The sequence below is a fragment of the Ramularia collo-cygni genome (assembly GCF_900074925.1).
Source record: "Ramularia collo-cygni strain URUG2 genome assembly, contig: RCC_scaffold14, whole genome shotgun sequence".
NCBI lineage: Eukaryota > Fungi > Ascomycota > Dothideomycetes > Mycosphaerellales > Mycosphaerellaceae > Ramularia > Ramularia collo-cygni.
In genome coordinates, this window is record NW_019716268.1 from 366,488 (window position 1) to 388,868 (window position 22,381).

Sequence of the window (22,381 nt, forward strand, 5' to 3'; positions counted from 1 at the left end):
CTTTGAAATGTCAGAGTGGAGTGACTGGGGAATGGAGTGTTGTTCTTACTATGCTCGTCTTCGTTACATTCGTGCTAAACTCGAAATTGTATAGAAGTTGCGTTGCATTTCGATGCAAATAGACAATGTACAACGTATTGCCGCATCGGAGTAAAACTACCTACCAGTACCAAACCAACAAGGCAAGAGCCAGGGGTGGCAATCTCAATCTTCGCAACTATCTTCCTTGGTAGGTAATTGGTGTATGTATGTACTGAGGATTTTCGAAGAGTTCCCCTATTTGTGGTAATAAAGCGTTGGGATGAGGTGTTCGGAGATCTGCTCTGATGCGACAACACGACCATGGGCCGTAGGATGAAGTTCTAATGATCCATTCACCTCCGCCAAGTCGGCTAGAACTAGGGTCGGTGCCGCTCTCCCGCCCGCTGGCCATCTATATATTTACCTTATATGAGCTTCTTCCTCTCTCGTGGCAGATGGCGATGACGATTCCTCCTCTAATTGAACAACAGAGCCTGGGCAGATTATGAACATGGCGACGTTATCTGCGAGGCAAGCCTCCGCGTCCGCCTCCGAGAGTGGCGGTACTGCTGTCCAACCGACCGAGTCTGAAGCCGCGCATTTCAATCGGATAGTAATGAAGAAGCTGCAAAAGGMCATGGATGCGGATCCAGAGATAGACTTGAGCTCCAAGCTGCCGCGAAACTATTCCTCACGATTAGCTGATCGGAAGAGCCAAGGTTCGTGGAGTAGACATGCTCGTGGGCATTTCTTGAACCTGTAGACTAATAGAGTAAAGACAACCAACAGGCTGAAGGCCTGCCCTCTAAACTTATTAAGCGCGAAGAGCAGGAATTCGAGTTTCCTCCAGACGACGTCCGTAATAAGCTGGTAGGCATTACTGCAGCAAATATCGTCTTCCCTTTGGCGGAATCCGTCCAGAACATCCTCCACAGTGACTCTTCCAATCTGCATCTAGCGGATGATTTACACGCTCTCATCAGACGCAGCACGGTTATTTGGAAGCCACGAATAGGTTGCCACAAGATTGTGCTTTCCATTGGTTCAGATATCTGCCTGAAAATCATTCGCGATATGGATGATACCACCGAGTACACGACCCTTCAATATTTGGAGAAGAATTTGCCAGACATCCCGGCTCCTAGACCACTCGGTCTTGTGGCATTCGGGGACCGATATTCCCTCCTGTTCATGTCTCTCATGCCCGGGACGACGCTCGCGGTTGWTTGGCCAACTCTTGACCACTTACTAAAGTGCTCTGTCCGGGAACAGTTGAACGACATCTTCAAGTCTCTGCGCTCATTTCGTCCCTCTGAACAAGAAACTCCACTACCACTAGGAGGTATAGCGGGCGAAGGCTGCAAAGACCTCCGCAGGCACGTTCGTTCCACCAAAGAACCCATCTGGACAGTCCAACAATTCGACGACTGGCAATTCTCAAACCCTCATTTCGGAAGCTCAATCTCCATTAACGCTCTCCGCAGACTCTCCCCACCTCTTTCGCCTGATGTTGWACTCAGCCACAATGATTTAAGGCCAGACAACATCACGGTGGAAGTGAAAAATGGTGAGTGTCGGGTTACAGGCATCCTTGATTGGCAGTATAGCGGTTTCTATCCCACGTACTACGAATCTACCAAGGTTAWGAATGGTATGGAACCGAATGAAACGAATGATTGGTATTCCTATATCCCGGAGTGTATTTCCGCGGAACGAAATCCGTGGAAATTTCTACTTGATGCGATTTGGTGGAAGTTTGTTGAGTGAATGAATGGACAACTCTCTCGCTCTTTGCGTAATGGTTGTCGATGTTGCGTGGATACTGAATGTGTAGCTTTTCACTTCGATGTAGGTTGAATGGCCTTCTGTATGATGGTATGCTAGCTCTAGMGTTCTAGATCACTGTAATCGATACGGCGGGTTTTAATGAATATCTGTCCCCTTGAATTGTCGTGAGAAAAACATGTTTCTTCGTATGTCTGCTACTCTTCTTCGCTCGGATGGATTTTGAGATTCGAGGTATCCCTATTAGCACTTATATCCAAAAATCCAGACTTTCCATGAAATTGTCTCGATTGCTTACTTATCTACAAGTAAATGACAACCCCTATATGTACACATCCACCAGCCTGATTGCAAGAAGCTTCCGTAATATAAATCAAGTGAGTGAATCCTCTGAAGTGAATGTTCTCGAGTCTTTTACTGGGAATTCTCGCCTATTTTCTTCCCTAGTACTTTAATTCCCCGTTATGGTATTCTTTGGCTATAGCGCTAGTATCTTTAAGCTAGGCGGCTATGAATGTCTCCTAACGGGTAGTAGATACGCTGGTTTGTTGTAGGTTAAGTTATGGAGCTAGTGCGATTAGGTCTAGAGAGAGGAGAGGAGTGACTTATACCTAGCCGGGGGAGAAGAGTAGGAGTTAGGGGTTGGAATATGGAGCTAGAAAAGTGGTAAGGAGTGGGAATTTCTCTTGATTGCAACAGATATCGAAACATGTACGACGTGGATTGAGCAATGGTGCCCTCTCTCGTTCATCGATCAGGTCTCTGGATGGACCATATTCACATCCTGAATAGGGTTAGGGTTAGGGTTAGGCTTCTGCTGCAATATATCGCGGCACATAGGTTCGAAGTGTTTGTTGTCGTTTGAAAAGAAGAGAGAAGCTATCAGAGAGCTCCAAGAGGCCAAATAACACAACTCGCAACAGTTTTCGAAAAAAAAATGCGAAAATACCTTCGTTTATCCTAGCGGCCTATAAATATCACGAGTCGCATTCTATTTGTTCCGTTACTTCCTTTCGTATCTAGCTTTTCACCTTAGTATTTGAACTTTCCGTAGGTTATCATAGCTGTCTATAGAGCGCCGGCCTTAGGTCATAGGTAATAGGGACAAAAAAATCAAAGAAAGCCCATCCCGACGAAAAAAAGAAGAAGAACCCCCCTCCCCATTTCAACACAGCTCTTGAAGCAAATCAGCCGCGAGAAGAAGAAATCCCTTACATAAATTTGAGAGAGAGATGAGCATGAGCTTTTCACAAATACGCAGCGACCAGCTCCAAACACCACTCCCAAAATTCCCCCGCATGTCCATTTCCCCCCTGATCCCCCCTCGCCCTCCCAGCAACCCCCAAATCCTCCCTAATAACCCCCCATTTCCCCCAAGGAATCATCCAGCGTCCACTATCCTCCCTCTTAACTCTACAATCCACGCCCGCCGCGAGTTCCGTGTAAGCGCCATAGATGGCAGGATACAAGATTGTGCGATTCAACACCGCTTGTAGGAATTTCGGTTGTTCGCGATAGAGGTTTGATGCCAAGTGGCCCGGGTTCACGGGGATACTTGTTATCGAAGGGTTGAGGCGGGCGAATTCTGTGGCGTGCAGGTAGGAGGCTGCTTTGGAGATGCCGTATCTTTGTAAGGGGGAGATTGTGGGGTAGTAGGAGAGGTAGGATTTGGAGATTMCAGTGTGGGCTTCACCGAGGAGTTCTACTGAGAGGGAGCAGGTCCATACGACGCGGACATCGTTATCCTCCTCGGAGGAGGAGGAGGGGTTTGATTGGGCTGTGGATTGGAGGGTCGGGGTTAGGAGATTGGTGAGGAGGAATGGAGCGAGGACGTTTACGCCGAAATGGATTTCGTATCCTTGGGTTGTTTTGAGGGAGTTGCTGGCGGATTGGATGGCGGCGTTGTTGAAGAGGACATGTAATTTCTTTTCTCGACTGAGGAAGTGCTTCACTGCGGCGGGGAGGGTGGTTAAATCGGCAAAGTCCATGGGGAGGAAATGGAGGGTGCCTTGGGAAGTTGGAGAGCTGGTTTTTTGTATCTCTTTGATGGCTTGTGCAGCGCGTTCCTCGGATCGCGCACCGATGTAGCTATACATAAATGGGTGATTAATGAGAGTCTGCCTCCAAGATCGATTGCGTGACTATGAAGAGAGGGAAAGACTTACACGGTGGCATTCTTGGAATGGAGTATGCGAACTACTTCTTTTCCTACTCCACTACTTCCGCCTGTGACAATGTAGACCTGCACAAACGATCAGCAAAGCAACAACACAATACAAAYCCGCGGAGAACACAAGAAGAAGAAGAAGAAGAAGAAGAAGATGATCTTGATGCRTACTTTGCCCTGCAAATCCGGCACATCCTTCTCCGTAAAACCCGGCTTCGAAGGCCACATTTGCTTATAAACGCTCGATAGCGAAGGCATTGGACCTCTGCAATATGTTGCAGTATCATTGTTGTTGTTGTTGTTGTTGTTGTTGTTGACTGCCATAGTTTGCGAAGAAAAAAAAGTTCAACCTCGTAGATAGGATAGGGAAAGGGAAAATCGATGAGTTTCAAACACTGCTACCGGTTTCTTGGAACCGAGGAGGAGGGATTGAAAGAAAAAAAAATGGACATCTTCTGTGAATAAACAATCGACATGGAAGGAAAGAAATGAACCCAACATGACGTATTTCGAACAAACACACACACACGCATAGACTATCAATACTGCGGGCACAGTTAGTGGGGTGACTGACGCTCTCACGACTCAGACTGCTAGGTTTCTCGAAGAGTAGAAAGCATCGTCGATGAGGAAAGAAAACTTAAACTCAATTGCTTCTGTGGTTGTTGTTTCGGGGGAAAACCTTACAAGGTCGGTGTGTCAATGACTCTTTAAATGCAAAGCATGTATGTATGTAGCTGATTCAGAGCTAGGCTATCTCTTCATATGCATGCATGCACCTACCTACATGCMGATCATGAAACGACGTCACACGATCCCTAAACCCTCCATGTCTTGTGATGATGTGGGGGTTAGGAAGGACTACTGTGACGCTTTTTGTAACAAGTCTAAATTATTCAATCAAGGATTCCTTCGTTTCGGTCGAGTTGGAGCTCAAAGTGGAATTGAAACAGATTCAATGTAACTAGTTCCTGTAGTTCTATCAATTGAATGATGTTGATCTTCACGACTGGCTGAAAATTAGTGTCGCTTTCACAATCCACATTCCGTTCAACATTGATACCGCCCGAGTTACCTCAGTCTGGAAGAATCACCTACTTTGGCCAGTCCCGGTCAAAAAAGGGAAGGGAAGGGAAGGGAAGGGAAGGGAAGGAAAATCGACAATGAGATCGCCGGAATCGAGTTTCGACGCCAGAGATGGAGCACAACGAAGCGATACCAGGAACAATGATACCTCCCCCGAGAATCCAGCGGCAAACAATAGCGTTGAAAGGGAAGACAGACACAACGACAACGACGATCCAACTCCCCAAATCCCAGAACCCTCATCGAACATTACCGGCTGGCGATTAATCATCACCCTACTCCTCCTATCCCTAACAGCCTTCGTCGTATCCCTCGACGACACAATCGTCGCAACAGCCATACCACGCATCACAGATGACTTCCATTCCATAGCGGACGTGGCATGGTACGGTTCCGCATACCTGCTCACCCTAGGTGGTATGCAGCTCCTATTCGGAAAATTGTACGCAATACACTCGGACAAGAAGATTTACACCGGTTCATTGTGTATTTTCATCACGGGCTCCACGGTCTGCGGCACGGCGTCCAGCTCCGTCGTGATGATTTTCGGTCGTGCTTTGGCTGGAGTTGGAGCTGCTGGGCTTGTTACTGGTGCGCTGATCATTATTGCGCATTCCGCACCGTTGAGGTTGCGGCCTGTTTATACTAGTATTGTCGGCAGTATGACGGCCGTTGGAAGCGTGGCGGGTCCTCTTCTTGGAGGAGTCATTACCGATCGATTATCATGGCGATGGTGCTTCTACATCAATCTTCCTATTATTGGGACATTGCTTGCGCTGTTCTTATTCCTCTACCGTCCGCGAAGAAGACAACAGAGTCCATCATCATCTGGTCTGTTATGCGGGGGATCGAGATTGCAACGAGTGCTTCGATATGATCCGCTGGGGAATCTTGCGTTCTTGTTTGCGGTGGTTTGTTTTCAGATTGCTTTGCAATGGGGTGGTGCGCAATTCTCCTGGCATAGTCCGCGGGTGGTGGCGCTCTTTGTCTCCTCGGCTGTGCTGCTTATGATTTTCGCACCGGTCGAGTGGATGATGGGTCAGCATGCGACGCTTAATGTGCGGATTGCGAGACAGCGGACGGTAGCTTCCAGCGGTGCAGTGAGTCCACATTCCTGCAGTTATGTTCCACGGGAAAGGAAACTGACAATATTTCTTCACACCAGCTCATCGCCCTCTTAGGCGCATCCTACTACTCCGCAATCTATTATCTTCCCCTCTGGTTCCAAGGAGTCCAAGGAGCTTCACCTACCCACTCAGGCGTATTGAGCATCGCACTCCTCATATCGATGATTGTCTCGTCACTCCTCTCCGCCGGACTGGTCTCTAAAACCGGTTACTACAACCCCTTTGCACTTGCCGCCCCGATCCTCGCGGCCTGTGGGACTGGCTTGTTGACGACTTTGGAGCCGGACTCGGGACCTGGTGAGTATATTGGATATCAGGTTTTACTTGGGATTGGTATTGGCTGCGGATTCCATCAACCTTTCATCGCCGTGCAAGCCGTTCTCCCGGAAGCAGTAAGTACATTCCCCCCCCCCATGTCAAGCTTGAGGTAGTTTTACTGAAATGATCCCGCTGCAACAGGACGTCGCCAGCGGAATCGGCCTAATAATGTGTGCAGAAATGCTAGGTGGTGCCTTGGGAATCGCCGTGTCACAAAAAATCTTCGAGAACCAACTGGTAGCCTTTGTGAACAAATCCCGACCAGAGATTCATGCCTCTGCAATCTTACAGACGGGCGCAACAGGTCTCGCTGCGCTGTTGCCGGAAAAATCTAGTAAAGAGGTGGCAAAGGCTTATAGTGATGCCGTTACTGCTACTTTTTATTTGGCGGCGGGATTGGCGGCTGCTGGCTTTGTTGCGGCTTGCTTTATGGAGTGGAAGAATATTAAGAAGACGGAAGGTGATGATGATGATGATCGGAGCAAGGGTGAAGAAATCGAAATTGATGAGACGGTTAAGAGGCCGAGGGAATTGACTGTTTAGAAGGTTCAATAATATGTATATCTTGGCTGGCCAAGACTTTTGCTCCGCTAGGGTTAGAATAAGGGGTGGGGTGACAGGACCAACCTTGGACTACCTTACAAAAGCAAAGCTTTTAGAGAAATGGATGTCTAGGAAATACCGCATAGTAGATAAAAAATGTTGAAGTACTCTCTCAAAATCCATCCACTACTCCAACTCCCCACTCCCCCTCCTCGACTCGACTTGGAATACAATCCAACAGCATTACCTGATGATTTGAACAGCACCCCCTTGCCGATACGTTCACTGCATCCTAGGTTTAAGAAAGAGCCAAAAAGGCTTCTTATCCCACAAAACCCAAGCCCGCAAACCCTCCAACCAATCCTTACTCTCCTCCGCAATAGTAATATCAAAAGCCCACAATAAGCGTGCGATAATAACACTCATTTCCGCGTATCCAAGGCTATACACGCACGCACCATAATAGTTAGCAAGAGTTTCACAAAACACGCAACGGCTCGAAAAGAAGAGAGAGAGAGGGGGAGAGGGAGAGGGAGACGTACTTTCGAGCCGGACACATTCTCGCGCCCAGCGAAAAGGGATGAAAGGCATCCCGGCGATCCTTTGCGAAGTCGGGATAAGCTTCGCTGTGCGGCATCCAGCGCTCCGGGATGAATTCCTCGGCTCGGTGGAAGTTGTGTTCGGCGCGATACATGGCGCGATGATGGATGCTGAGGACCGTCTAGAGAATTTCAAACGTCAGCGTCAACGGAGCGGAAAAGATGATGATGCATGATGAACAAAGGTGGGAAGGGATGATGATTAACATACATTACCAGGAATCCAATCCCCAAACACTTTATTCCCACCACTTGGCGTAATACGCCACAAAGCATTAGGAGTAACGGGATGTAGACGAAGACCCTCCTGAATGACGGCGTTGAGAAAGGGAAGCGACATTGCTTTCCCACTGCTGATTTCGTCTTCATTCTGGAAATTGTCGTGGAGTTCTTGAAGTATTCTTTCCCGGAGAGTGGCGTTGTTCGCAATGCGATATACAAGAGATGCTGTGGCGTTGGCGGAACTTTCAGATCCTGCAAAAGTGAGGAGGTTCGTGTTGGCGAGGATTTCTTTTCGAGTCATGTACTGCAACGACTGTCAGTAAGGTATTGGCGAGTTCCGCAGTGAATGGTGGGACTAACGGCAGAATTCCTTCCCTTACGCATCAACTCCAGGATATCAGTTCTCTTGGGCGCCTCCTCGCTGGTGACTTCTCGACTCCTCACACGATGTTCAATAATCCCATCAAAATACTTGAATTTGGTCAAGAGAGTCCACACCTGTGCAGGCGGAAGAGCCAGCCAGAAAACCCAAATGCGCTTACACACAGCCACAACGTGGATGAGTTGCAAATTGCCAATGAGCACATCTTGCCAGGCCCGCATTTCGGCGTCCCCCGCCACGCAACCAAAGTCCTGTCCGAAGAGTAGGTCGCCGATGATATCAAAGGTGAGGTAATTCACCCATCTGATCAGATTGGCGGGTTTCTGACCGTCGTTTGTGGCTTGTCGGATCTGACGGATGAAGAGATCCAAATGTTTCTTAATGGTGGGTTCTTGCTCCATCAAAGCGGCATGAGAGAATCCAGGAGCCATGACACTCTTCATTCTCTTCTGATCACTCTCGTTCGCTCCAATGATGAAGTTCAGCTTCGAAGACACGAACCATTCCGGCCGGTGATTTTCAATTCTACCACTCCCACTGCTGTAAATCTCTTCCCATGCCTCGGGGATGTCATAGGACAATTCATCGGGAGCAACGCGGACTATGTGACCATATGTTTTGTGGAGCTGCAGGACTTTATCATGCCATAGACCCTTGCGATAATGATACCCCCAGGGCAGTTTGGAGGCTGCGTACAACTTGGGACCGGGAAATTTCCGTAGAGGATGGAAATAGAGGTTGTAAATGGGTGCTATAATGATCAGATAGAGACCAGCTACCAGAATGATGGGGGTAATGTCCAGAAATGACGGGAGCATCGAGTTGAGTTGATTGTATGCATTCATCTTGCTGAGGGATGCTGTGGCGAGGACAATTTTCCAAATGGGAATTCGTACGAGGATACTTTTCCAGAAGGGAATGCATTCGCCATCTCACCATCAACTCCTCGTTGCAGCACCTTCGCACTGGCTCGGATTGACTGACTCGAGCCCCTAGGATGACGTCCCAATGCCCCTCGTACATCGTGTCTGCGGGGTGGAGACAATATGTGTTGCACGACTCGTCTGATGCAGGTTGAGGTGGTTGATGCAGGTTGGAAGTTGGCTCCCATTTTCATGCAGACGTCTAGTCGAATGGCAAGTTCCTTACAGTCCACAATTTTGAGTGCGTTGAATCGAACCCAAATCATTCCCCCATGTCATTGACCCAAGTCATTGGACARCACGACCTATGCTCTCCGCAAGTCGTCTATAAAGCTCACATTTTCGCTAGCCAGGTAGACGACCGGGACGAAATCAACGCACACAGACACACCTTACTTTGAAGACGATTGATCTGCACTTGCTCTTCCCCTCCATCCAACGAGTCATGCCTGCACTCCCCTCTACGCAGACACTCGTCGTGCAGAACAAAGATGCAGGACAGGCAGGTCGGTTGCCTCTCGCCGTGGTCAGCGGAAGGCCACTACCTCAGCTACGAACCGATCACGATTTGTTGGTCCGAGTTCTGGCCGTCGGCTTGAATCCCGTCGACATGAAGATGGTCAAAAACTTCTTCATGGAAGATACACCGACTGGGTGTGATTTTTGCGGCATCGTGGAGCTAGCTGGACCCGCTTCGAGGATTTCCGCGGGTTCCCGCGTCGTTGCCGGAGAGCTCCCCTATCGTCCGGACAACCAGCACCATGGAGGTTTCGCCCAATACGCCGTAGCGGACAGTCGAAACGCCTTTGTCGTTCCAGAAGACTGGAGTGACACCCTTGCTGCTGGCCTGGGCAATCTCTCCTGGGGGACCGTTGGGTTGGCCATGTCAAAGATTGAAGCACTCGGCCTCACGGGCATCCCATCCGCTCCATCGGAGAAACCGCTGCCGGTCTTGGTGTATGGTGCGGGGACCGCGACGGGAGTGGTGGCCATCCAGATGCTGAAGCAGTACGTCTTGACGAGTCAGGCCCACATAGGGCATCGAAGTCACTAACAAGACGCTAGGTCTGGATACACTGTGATTGGCGTGTGTTCCGAGAAGTCGGCGGAGCGAGCGATAGCCTGTGGAGCCATTGGCACGGCCGACTACACCTCTCCGGACTGCATCTCGCGCATTCAGGAACTCGCGCACGGCATGCCGATCAAGCATGCGTTGGATTGCATCACCCAGCCGGACACGGTGGAAATCTGCTACTCCGTGCTTGCCCGACTTGGCGCTCGCTACGTGTGTTTAGAAAACTGTCCTGAATCGTGGCGACCGCGGAAATCCGTAAAGGTCAATGTGGTCATGGGCTATGAAATGCTTCCGTATGATATTGACCTGGGCAATTCCCTCTACACGCGGAAAAGCAATGCACAGTCGGTGCAAATCACACGGGTGTGGGTGGAGGAGGTTCAGAAGTTGGTCGATGCCGGCTCCATCAAGCCGTTGCCGATTGAAGAGCTCGAGGGAGGGTTTCATGGCATTATTGAGGGGTTGGAGATGATCCAGAAGGAGCAGGCGGGAGGAAGGAAACTAGTGGTTAGGGTTTCGGGAGGAGTTTGAGTGTGAGTCACGTGATGGAATATCAAGGTATGAGGTCCACTATCCTCAGAGAAACGAGAGTCACGTGATGGCGAGGCTAGCAAGGTATCTCTAGGAAGAGCGGGGAAGCATAAGGACGGTAGAACCTTGACCAATTTTCAACGTCAGAAGAAGTTTGGAATACATCCGAGTCTGTCATGCATAAGTTACAAGAATGTTTCGCTTTCCCCATCAACAAAGATAGGCCAGCCAATAGGAGCCTCAGATAGGTGAGCTTTTCACGCACATTGGCTACAAGATTCCCTGCATGTATTTCGGCCATTGCCGTATGCATGACAGACTCTGCCGTCTAACCTAACCATTGTCGTGGAATGCCCCACTTCTTCTCGAATGCTCAATGTCGGGAAGGTTTCAACTTTCTGCACGTCGCAAGGTTTACCTATGGAAGTCTTGCCATGCCAAGCCCTATAGGTCCACCTCAGCTCTCAAGCAAGCAATGATGACCATGCCTACCTAGTGATGACCGTACAGTGATGGATGGCCTGAAGCATGGACGACTCGACAGCAGGTACGACACTGCATTCCATCAAGACGATCCCTGCGGCGGTCAAGGCGACATGACTCTGTGCGAGGACCGATGCCGCACGAATTGTCCATATCTTTGAAAGGAAGGAGGGACGTGAAGATGGCCCATCCCAAGCAAGCCCCTCCAATCCATCCAAATTACACAGGATTGGTGCAGCCCTCGAATTATCATGTCTCAAGAACCTATTGCCGTCATTGGTACTGCTTGTCGTTTTGCCGGAGATGTCGATACACCCTCCAAGCTATGGGAAGTCCTGAAGGATCCGACAGATCTCCGCCAAGAGATCCCCAAGGAGAGGTTCAACACGGATGGCTTTTACCACCATGATCATGCCTACCATGGCCATACTAATGTCAAACACTCGTATCTTCTCTCCCAAGATCCGGCGACATTTGATGCCGAGTTCTTCAGCATCAACCCCATCGAAGCCAGATCCATGGATCCTCAACAACGACTGATCCTCGAGACGGTGTACGAGGCCATTGAATCCGCTGGCTTGACCATCGAGGGAATGTCCGGGAGCGATACGTGCGTCTATGCTGGATCCATGACTGCAGACTATGATGCTGCCGGAACTCGCGATCTTGATCAGCTCCCTACCTACGCTGCTGTGGGAACCTCTCGTGCCATCTTATCGAACCGAGTGTCGTATTTCTTCAACTGGAAGGGCGCATCCGTAACGATGGACACCGCTTGCTCCTCTTCGCTGGTTGCTCTCCACAACGCCATTCAGGATTTACGATTGGGTGATTCGGGTACAGCGGTCGTCTGTGGATCCAACTTGATATTGGGGTCAGTGTCTGTATGAAACATCCTTTTATTGCCACTAACAGTGAATCACATCAGTCCCGAATGTTACATCATTGAGAGCACTGTCAAGATGCTATCCCCAGACGGCTTAAGTCGGATGTGGGATAAGGTGAGCACTGTTGGAGATATTCCCACCATTATTCGCTGCTGACAGAGTACCCTCAAGGATGCCAATGGCTATGCACGTGGCGAGGGACTCGCCGCGCTCATCATCAAACCCTTGAGCGCTGCTTTGAGGGATAATGACAACATTGAATGCATTATTCGCGGGACAGGGACCAATCAGGATGGTAATACTGCCGGTCTCACCATGCCAAGTCCCCTCTCACAGAAAGCCTTGATCGAAAAGACCTATGCAAAGGCCGGTCTGGACTTGAGCAAAGTCGACGATCGACCGCAGTACTTTGAGGCTCATGGCACGGGCACGCCCGCGGGAGGTAAGTTCGTCCATGTCGGGTCAATCCCCAATCCCACCACTGACTTGACCTCTTTCCTACAGATCCAGTAGAGGCAGAAGCAATCCATTCTGCATTCATGACATCTGATACCCCAGCAGCCCCTCAACGTCTGTACGTCGGCTCCATCAAAACTGTCCTTGGCCATACCGAGGGTACCGCTGGGCTTGCTGGCGTGATGAAAGCCATGCTTGCTATTCAGAACTCGTGTATCCCTCCAAACTTGCATTTGAACGAATTGAACCCTGCGGTCAAACCATTCTACAAGAATCTAGAAATACCCCAAAACCACTGCCCATGGCCACAGCTAAATTCCGGTCAAGTGAGACGTGCGAGCGTGAACAGCTTCGGATTTGGAGGTAGCAACGCCCACGCCATCATCGAGAGCTACGACAACAACCAGGTGGCCACGAGTGATCATCGCACTATATTCGGTCCATTTGTATTTTCGGCCGCGTCCGAGAAAGCGCTGCGAAGCAATCTTGAAGCCTATGTCGAATACTTGGGATCAGCCCCGAGTCACATTGCTCCCGATCTGGCATACACCCTACGCAGCAGGCGTTCGCTACTTCAATACCGTCTTGCGGTTCCGGCAGCTGACGGTGAATCTTTGAGGGAGAAACTCGTCGAATTCATTGCAGGCAATGCTATTACAGCAAACAATGGAATCGTTAGGACCCTCTCAAAAATTGGCAGTGAGAGCACAAGCATCCTCGGAGTCTTCACCGGACAGGGAGCTCAGTATGCTGCCATGGGCGCTGAACTTGTTCGTGCTTCTCCTTGGGTTCGTCAGATCATCATGCGCCTGGAAGCATACCTGATGGATCTCCCCAAAGACGATCAACCCTCTTGGTCTCTCGAGGCTGAACTGTTGGCAGACGCAGCCACGTCTCGCAGTGGTGAGAGCGCACTTTCCCAACCACTGAACACCGCCGTCCAGATTATGCTCGTCGATGTCTTGCGAGCCGCTGGTGTGCATTTCGATGCCGTCGTTGGGCACAGCAGTGGAGAGATCGCAGCCGCGTACGCCGCCGGCTTCTTATCTGCAAGAGACGCCATATGCATATCTTACTATCGCGGGGTCTGCTGTCAGTATGCACAGAGCCCGAATGGAGATCTGCCTGGTGCCATGCTGGCTGTTGGTACCTCGATGGAAGATGCCTTGGAGCTCTGCAAAGACGAGACATTTGCCGGCCGAATATCTCTGGCTGCAGTCAATTCCCCCTCCAGCGTCACCATTTCGGGAGATTCAGATGCCATTGAAGAGCTCATGGTCGTCATGGAAGACGAAAAGAAGTTTCACCGCCGCCTGCGTGTAGACAAGGCATACCATTCCAGCCATATGAAAGCATGTGCCGAAATGTACCGCAATGGGATGATACGTGCCAAAGTTTCGGCAGAAAGGACGTCGCAAGCCCGCCTTTGCCAATGGTATTCCRGCGTATACGATGGAGAATTGGTCGATGAGTCTTTTGAACTTGCTGGAGAGTACTGGCTCAAAAATTTGATACAGCCAGTGATGTTTGCACCTGCCCTCTCTGCAGCCCTCAAGTCGTCCAGCAAGCGTTTCGATGCTGCTGTGGAAGTGGGACCACATCCAGCCCTACAGGGTCCTTCAGCACAGATCATGCAGGACGAGCTGTCCAGCTCTATACCATACAGCGGCACGCTTCAGCGCAATGGCAACGCCCTGACGAGCTTATCAGCAACTCTCGGGTTTCTATGGTCACATCTGGATACACACGCAATCAATCTTGACAGTTTTGAGAGGGAAATGGCAGGGGACGAGAAACTCACTTTCCACCTTCTCAAGCATCTTCCACGGTACCAATGGAACCACGCCACATCGTACYGGAGCGAGTCACGACGGTCCAAACATCTGCGTACACGATCCGAGGCCGTTCATGCATTGCTAGGCCACATCACGGCGGATAGTGGTTCTCATGCTTTGCGTTGGAAGCACCTTCTGAAACCGGCCGAGATGCCTTGGCTCAAGGGCCACGCGGTTCAGAATCAAATTGTTTTCCCTGCCGCGGGCTACATCTCAACGGCAATGGAGGCGGTGCGCTTCTTAGCCAAGGATGATGAGACAATCCAGCTGATCGATCTCGTCGACTTTGTCATACACCAAGCCATTCCATTCTCAGGCGAGGACAATGGTATTGAGGTGCTGGTGGAGATCTCACAAATCGTTCGGTCAAAAGACAATCAACAATTGACCGCAAACTTTTCTTACTCTGCTGCGCTTGGTGGGTCCGCAGGCAAGACGGATCTATCCCTCGTTGCGACCTCCCAAATCCAGGTCCGCTTTGGGGAGCCCTCCGTAGGTCTCCTTACCGAACGGCAGCCAGAGCTTCCACATATGATCGACATCAAGCCCCAGCGGCTATATGATTGGCTTGCAAGCTTGGAATACAACTTCTCTGATCCCTTCCGCGCTCTGACCAAGCTTCGGCGCAAACTGGGCTTCGCACGTTGTACGGGCCAATCAGCGCAGAGAGATGCTGATTCTGCTGGTCTTTGGGTCCATCCTGCGGATCTCGATGCTGCATTCCAAGCTGTGAATCTTGCATTCAGCTTCCCAGGTGACGAGCAGATCCGGCACTTGCATCTGCCCACGACCATTTCCAACATTCGCATCAACCCTGCTGCTTTGAGCATCTCAAGGAGCACTTCGGATGTCGATGAATTCAACGTGGATGCCGTTTGGAGTCCTTCTGATCCTTTGATTCCAACGACGGGAATCTCCGGTAACGCTTCCCTCTACTTTGGTCAGGCCGAGTCACAGTTCGCCGGCGTCCAGTTCGATAGTGTCGTCCTTCAACCCATTGGAGATGCCAACGACGAGCGAAAAATCTATCACGRTCTCGAATATGTTCCCACCCAGTTGAATGGTACCTTGGCTGCGGAGAAGCTCATAGTCACGGATGCAACCCTCAACCTCATGCAGACGCTTCGTCGTGTGGTCTTTTTCTATGCCCGACAGTTTGACCGCGAGGTGCCCGTCGATTCAGAGGTCAGGAAGGCGGAGGTCACCGGTAATTATCTCAATTACTGCCACCACATCACAAACGAGCTCAAGCAAGGCGTTAGCAAGTTTGGAAAGCCAGAGTACTTGCAAGACACCAAAGAAGATGTCATGAATGCTCTTCACGAGTTGGGCACGGATGCCGAGAACACGGCCGATGTCAAGCTCGTCCTCCTCGTTGGAGAGACCATGCCCCGAGTCCTCAGTGGGGAGGCAGACAACATGATGGAGGAGATGCGTCTCTCCGGACTCCTTGGCGATTTCTACCAATACGGTGCTGGCTTACAGCAAGCCACAATGTGGATCAAGGCTACCCTCAAGCAAATCACGGATCGTTCTCCTCACCTACGCATGGTCGAGCTTGGTGCGGGTACCGCTGCGGCATCCAAAGATATTCTGAATACGATTGGGCGAAACTTTGACGAGTACACGCTCACTGATATATCCTCGGGTTTCGCAGATGGTGCTTTGGAATCGCTTGCAGGGTGGAAAGATCAAACATCCTTCAAGGTTTGCAATGTCGAGGTGGATCCCATCGAGCAGGGGTTCATCGAAGGGGAATACGACGTGGCCATTGCCAGTCAAATTCTCCATGCCACCGCCGACCTAGGCCAGACGGTACGCAACGTTCGTCGCATGTTGAAGCCCGGCGGCTGGCTTCTCATGGGGGAATGCAGTCCGGACGGTGGGATGCGCGAGGTTGGGTCCTTTGTCTTTGGCACCTTCTCGGGATGGTGGAACGGAGTACATGAAGGAAGGGTTCTATCCCCTTTCGCTTCCTTCTCCCAGTGGGACACGATTCTGCGAGAGAACGGTTTCGGTGGGATTGAGGTGAGAAACCCTGATAATACCGCGGACGCGTTCGGAGTTGTGTGCATAGCAGCACAAGCGGTGGATACCCGCGTATCCATTTTGAGGTCGCCTCTGGCGGCTCCTGCCAACTCGGACGTGGACAGAGTCCTTCTCATCGGTGGGGGCCAGTCGACAATCATTGCCCCCATCGTCGAACAACTTCAACAGATCTTGAAGGATCTCGGAACCCCCGTCTCTTTCTACAACACCCTTGAAGACCTCGACGATCAGTTGGATACCCCTGGTGCCACTGTGATCAGCTTGGCAGATGTGGTCAATCCAGTCTTTGAGAATATGACGCCTGCCCGCTGGGAGAAGTTCCAGCAGCTTTTCATCGGACACAAATCTGTTCTTTGGGTATCTTGCGGACGACTCAAAGATGGTTTGTACAGTAACATGACCGTAGGATTCGGCCGCTGTGCACTCAATGAGGAAGCCGACCTACGCTTACAAAACCTGGACTTTGCTGACATTTCCCAACTCGATGCTCGTCGAATTGCAGAGGCTTTCATCCGCTTCACCAACAAGAGTGTTGTGGATGCTAGCAGTAAGAACCAGCTWCTTCATACTGATGAGAGGGAGATTATCTTTGATGGGCAAGGTCGTGAAATGGTGCCGCGGCTTTCCCATCAAACTCGACTCAACGATCGTCTTCGCTCCGTCCGTCGAGCTGCACCCTACGAGACGGACCTGCAAAGTCAAGAAGTATCTTTGGAGCAGAATTCAAGCGGAAGATATCTTCGCCAGCTTTCGCGATTCGACAAGACAAAGCTGCTGAAGGGCATAAAGTAAGTTATCCGAGCTTGAGCATGAAGACCTATCCTCTAACACTCCTTCTCCTCAGGCATGACTTCTTGCAGCTTCGCACGACATACTCCACCCTTGGCGCGATTCGAACGCCGCTAGGTTTCCAATCTCTTGTCATTGGGATTGACCATGATGCCCATAAATATCTAGCCCTCGCCGACTCGACGACGTCCACCCTGCGGATTGATGCGCAGTGCGCCGTGCGAGTAGAGCAAGAAGACAAGGATGACTCTACGCTTTTGAATTGGGCCGCAACTCGGCTGACTGCTCTCGCCATATTCGGGACAGCCCTCCCAGGACATCGAATGATTGTCCACAATGCATCCGCTGGCATGGCCGCAAGCATTTCTGCAGAAGCACAAAAGCGGGGAGTGCGACTGATCTTCACCACCTCTGTCGTTTCAGACGATAAAAAATTGCGGGCAGTCACCGACAGTACTCCATACATACGATTGCAGCCTTATGCTGGGATGTCGGAGATCCTCGCGGCGGTCAATGTAGATGTTGCCTGCTTGGTGGACTTCTCTCGCGAATCAAACGCTTTGTCGACTACTCTGGCAGCCGCGGTTCCAGCTGTTTGCCGGAGGGAAACCCTCGAGACGCTTTATGCTCCAGTGGCTGCTGGTAACATCTCCGCTKACTCGTCCAAGGAGCCTCTGAGACAGCTTCTATCGCAAGCTCTTCAGGAAACTATGCCAAGAGAGAATAAGGATGAACTCACCTGTGTCGCACTGGGTGATGTGGTCGGTGTCAATCAAGAGCATGCCAAAGATGCCCTCACGGTTGTGGATTGGACGAGGGCAACATCTCTCCCTGCTCGGATTTGCCGCCTCGATGTGTCCCCCATGTTCCAGCCCGACAAGACATACTGGCTTTGTGGACTTTCAGGAGCGCTTGGAATCTCAATCTGCGACTGGATGATTGATCGTGGGGTCCGGAATATGGTCATCAGCAGTCGCAATCCCCGAATGGACCAGCGTTGGGTGGAGCATCACAGCATCAAGGGGGCCACCATCAAGATCATGTCCTGGTAAGACTCACTCACTCACTCACAATCAACAAAACAAACAAAGCTAACATGACACAACACAGTGACGTGACCAACGAGAAGGAGATCCGCAACGTTCACCAAGACATCGTTCAATCCCTTCCTCCMATTGCGGGTGTCGTGAGCGCGGCCATGGTTTTACGTGATGTATCCGTCCGCAATATGCAATACGATCAGCTCCAAGATGTTATCCGGCCCAAAGTCATGGGCTCCATTCACCTGGACAGCATCTTCCACGACATCAACCTCGACTTCTTCATCGTCCTCTCCTCCACCAATGCCATCATCGGCAATCCCGGACAAGCAAACTACGCCGCGGCCAACATGGGAATGGCGGGTGTGGCAAATCGCCGTCGTCATCGAGGTCTGCGTGCCAGCGCCGCGCATGTCGGCGCCATCATGGGGGTAGGTTACGTGACGGACTCGATTGAGCGGCTGGAACTCGCAGTCACCATGACGAATATGATCCGTGTCGGCGAGCAGGAAGTCCATCAGATGATCGCCGAGGTATTTGAAGCTGGATTCGAAGACTCCTCCGTCCATCCAGAGTTGGTCATGGGTCTGAAGGAGGTCTCGCGCAGTGAACCCGGACAATCGAAATGGTCCGACGATCCTAAATTCTCCCGCCTCATCCTACCTTCTTCCGCTGGCAATGCCAACAAAGGAGCGGGCGGGACTACCGAAGAATCCGTCAAGGAGAAACTCGAGGCGTGTAAGACTGAGCAGGAGATTCATCGAGTTCTCCAGCAAGCTTTTGCGGCTCAGCTGCGTAGGATCCTCTTCATCAAACTCTCCGACGAGGAAATCATGGAGAGCGCGAGTAGTAATCTGGGACTGGACTCTTTAATCGCCGTGGACATTCGATCGTGGATCTTGAAGACCTTTGGCGTCAATGTGCCCGTGCTGAAGATCATGTCTGCGGATGCACGCATGTCGGATTTGGTGGCTGCGACGTTGGAAGACTTGCCACAACGCATGACACCTCTGTTCGATCGAAAGGGTGGTGAGAAGGAGGGTAGCAGTGAAGTGAGAGATTCCTCCACGACTGATAGTGATACCACCAAGAGTGATGGGGATTCCTCCTCCACAGCGGACGTCACTGGCGTCACGACCCCACAGGATTCCTCCATGCTCAAGGATAACAGCATCGCATCCGCCTCCTTTTGGGATCAAGAAGCTCTTGCACCAGCGGGACTCGTCGTGAATGAGGATGCACCAGCAAAAGGAAAAGTTCCCGAAATCGTCCTCCTCACCGGGTGCACTGGTCTTTTGGGTCATCATGTATTGAACGCCCTGCTCCAGCAGTCGTCCATTACAAAAGTCATCTGCATTGGTATCCGAAGACTCTCCCAACGACTCGCAGCCGCCGAGCTTCCACCCCCAAGCTCTCGAATTGAATACCACGAAGGCGATCTCGCCGTTCCAGGATTCGGCCTGGACGAAGCCACACGCACCCGCATCTTCAACGCAGTCGATGCCGTCATTCACAATGGTGCCGATACATCACACATGAAATCCTACGCAACCTTGCACGATACCAATGTGCAATCTACCCGCCAGTTAATCCGCTTGTGTGTACCCCGTCGCACATCCCTGCACTACATCTCCTCAGCAGGCATCGCGCTCGCCAGCTMCGTACATCCCTTCCCCTCGATAGCAGTAGACGGATCCTCGGAGAAGCTGGATGAAATCACTCGCAGTGGTGCGAGAGGCTACATGTGTAGCAAATGGGTATGCGAACGCATGTTGGAGAATGCGCATCGAGAATATGGCCTTCCGGTCTGTATTCAGCGTYCCTCGACTATTATCCGCCATGGCGAGGATGCGAAGACGCAACGAGCGGGTTTCGATTGGGTCAACACGCTTTTACAATACGCTCATGAGATTCATGCCGTGCCGCTCGTGAGACATAATAAAGGTGCTCTGGACCTTGTTTCTGTCCAGACTTGTTGCGAGGATATTCTCAGGGAAGTCATGTCTCGCCACAGTGCCGGAGATGGGATTACGTATCAGAATAATGTGGGAGATATGGTTATTCCCCTTGCGAATTTGGGGGATATCGCTATTCAGCAAGGAGGATTGAAAGAAGCATATCCGAAAATCTCTTGGGAGGAATGGGTTGCACAGGCGGTGGAGAAGGGGCTGCATCCTGCTGTTGCTGCTCTTATTGAAGCGATTGATGAGCCGGGCGGGTTTGATTATCCTTTACTGCTCCGGGCACAAGGCTGAGGCTGTGGCTGAGGCTGAGGCTGTGGCTGAGGTTGAAGGGTTCGCAAAGGTTGTGGAACCTGTCGGTTTCCTCACCGTTCCTGCAACATGCAATCAAGTACAGCAAGCGTCTAGAAGGGTTCCCGTCGACAATCGGAGCAGGGAATTGAACTGCCAGAGCTGGATTGAGAGAGCTATGAGGGCCTTGGTGCAGTATGGATATCTCCTCAGAGCGCGCCTATAATGCAGGTTTTGGACGGCATGGTCGACGCAATTGCGGACGCTGAGGACGAGGAATGWTGACGGCGCATGGTTGGTTGGATCACGGCCGCTGCCATCGTGCAATAGCTTGATGGATCAGAAGTTCTTGTGGGTAGAGAGTCTCGAATACTTCCCCCGCGAGGTCGTGCCAGCCTTTACAGCTAGTCGGGCAATCGAAGAAATTTGATGTAATTACTCCCGATAATGCTCAGGGTACGTACGTACCCATCCCGCAAAATTCCCCAGTCCAAGAGAGAGAGAGAGCGCCTGAATCTTGCCATTCTGGACAATGATGTTTTCCTGGGAGAGGGAAATCTGCATGGGGTAAACGACGATTCCATGTCCGGAATGCTACTTCTGTAGACTTCTCCACTAGTGTCTGTTCGCACGAGTACCTAGGTAATGGCGTTTCGTTTCGCTTTCCCAGGTTCTTGAAGATGAAGTCGTCGTCGTTTGAATATGMGTCTCGCTGGTTTTCAAAAAGGGCCCGTCGATGTAAGTTAGAACGCCAGCACTAACACCCTTACCACTCGGATCCTTTCCCGCGGGGAAGCTAGAGAGCCCTACTACTAATATTAGTACTGCACCGCCCTCTAGCACCCCTAAATTAAGACCAATTTAGTCCATTTCAGTCCTATATCGTTTATACTATGTCGGTAAGTAGTCCGTATAAAAGGTGTTGTTTTAGCTATTATTTTAACGCATTATAGGAACCTCTAAGGGCAACTAGCAAACGGCTAGATAACGCCCTTTACTACTAACTACGCATTGCCTTCGATACTACCGATAGYAGTAACCGCGCAATTAGTAAGGCCTATAGTGTTTCTYATCTAATAATTAGCAAGATACGCCTCTCTTACGAGCTGTTTAGTACGCCCTATCTACCTAGAGGTGTCCGTATTAGCCGTCCGCCGTTCCTTACGCTAGATTAAGAGGACTCTTTCCTATAGTATGTGTGTTCGTAGCCGGACGCCTACGCGGATAAGATAGCTTAGTAGATATTCGATAACACTAGCGTAGTGTTTAGCGACCGTAGCGTACACGCGCTATTAGTAAGGCGTAGATAGACTCGCAAGGTTGCTAGAAGCATCGCTAGAGAGCGTAATAAGGCATTACGGTCGCATTAGCGCGCGAAAAGCGCCGGTTAGAGGCGTAAGGACCTAGTGTTTATCGACGAGTTAGCTTATAACGAGCGGAATAGCTATAGGTAGGTTATTRTCGCTATAAGGATAAAGCTGTAGTAGTTACGAAAGTTAGTGTTTTAGCTTAACTAACAACACACTTAGGAAGTACTCCTAGTTACTAATTAGCTATCCTACAGATACACAATCGCTAACTAAACGCTCTAAACGGTAGTTACTAGTACCTACATTTACGATAAACGGCTACCTCGATAGGCCGTTATTAAAGCAGGGAGCTATTACCTCTAAAGACATCCTTAACTAGCTAATTTATGTTGTTTTGCCTTAACTGCTAACTAGTATAATCCTTATTATAGACAACGCTTTAATCTACCGTAATAAAACGATTAAACAGGCTATTCGATAGGCTAGTTGCTTCCTAGAGCT

The 22,381-nt window shown here is 50.6% G+C and overlaps 6 protein-coding genes; 4 read left to right on the forward strand and 2 right to left on the reverse strand.

Annotated features, from left to right (window-relative positions):
* Window positions 1-532: 532 nt before the first annotated feature.
* On the forward strand, window positions 533-1,788 carry RCC_08463 (uncharacterized protein; the record flags this gene model as incomplete). XM_023773714.1 has 2 exons in its annotated part: window positions 533-740; window positions 800-1,788. 2 exons carry the CDS (start codon window positions 533-535, stop codon window positions 1,786-1,788), a joined length of 1,197 nt encoding a protein of 398 aa, XP_023629482.1.
* Window positions 1,789-3,053: 1,265 nt separating this feature from the next.
* Window positions 3,054-4,297, reverse strand: RCC_08464 (related to Oxidoreductase, short-chain dehydrogenase; the record flags this gene model as incomplete). XM_023773715.1 has 3 exons in its annotated part: window positions 3,054-3,894; window positions 3,972-4,048; window positions 4,145-4,297. 3 exons carry the CDS (start codon window positions 4,295-4,297, stop codon window positions 3,054-3,056), a joined length of 1,071 nt encoding a protein of 356 aa, XP_023629483.1.
* Window positions 4,298-5,136: 839 nt separating this feature from the next.
* Window positions 5,137-7,047, forward strand: RCC_08465 (related to transporter (major facilitator superfamily); the record flags this gene model as incomplete). XM_023773716.1 has 3 exons in its annotated part: window positions 5,137-6,159; window positions 6,225-6,578; window positions 6,646-7,047. The coding sequence occupies 3 exons, from the start codon at window positions 5,137-5,139 to the stop codon at window positions 7,045-7,047; spliced, it is 1,779 nt and encodes a 592-aa protein (XP_023629484.1).
* A 282-nt stretch (window positions 7,048-7,329) lies between these two features.
* On the reverse strand, window positions 7,330-9,095 carry RCC_08466 (related to cytochrome P450 CYP3/CYP5/CYP6/CYP9 subfamilies; the record flags this gene model as incomplete). XM_023773717.1 has 4 exons in its annotated part: window positions 7,330-7,489; window positions 7,590-7,768; window positions 7,858-8,172; window positions 8,229-9,095. The coding sequence occupies 4 exons, from the start codon at window positions 9,093-9,095 to the stop codon at window positions 7,330-7,332; spliced, it is 1,521 nt and encodes a 506-aa protein (XP_023629485.1).
* A 523-nt stretch (window positions 9,096-9,618) lies between these two features.
* RCC_08467 (related to toxD gene) lies at window positions 9,619-10,779 on the forward strand (the record flags this gene model as incomplete). XM_023773718.1 has 2 exons in its annotated part: window positions 9,619-10,181; window positions 10,239-10,779. 2 exons carry the CDS (start codon window positions 9,619-9,621, stop codon window positions 10,777-10,779), a joined length of 1,104 nt encoding a protein of 367 aa, XP_023629486.1.
* A 734-nt stretch (window positions 10,780-11,513) lies between these two features.
* RCC_08468 (uncharacterized protein) lies at window positions 11,514-20,573 on the forward strand (the record flags this gene model as incomplete). XM_023773719.1 has 6 exons in its annotated part: window positions 11,514-12,136; window positions 12,191-12,263; window positions 12,321-12,591; window positions 12,654-17,277; window positions 17,334-18,326; window positions 18,389-20,573. The coding sequence occupies 6 exons, from the start codon at window positions 11,514-11,516 to the stop codon at window positions 20,571-20,573; spliced, it is 8,769 nt and encodes a 2,922-aa protein (XP_023629487.1).
* Window positions 20,574-22,381: the final 1,808 nt, after the last annotated feature.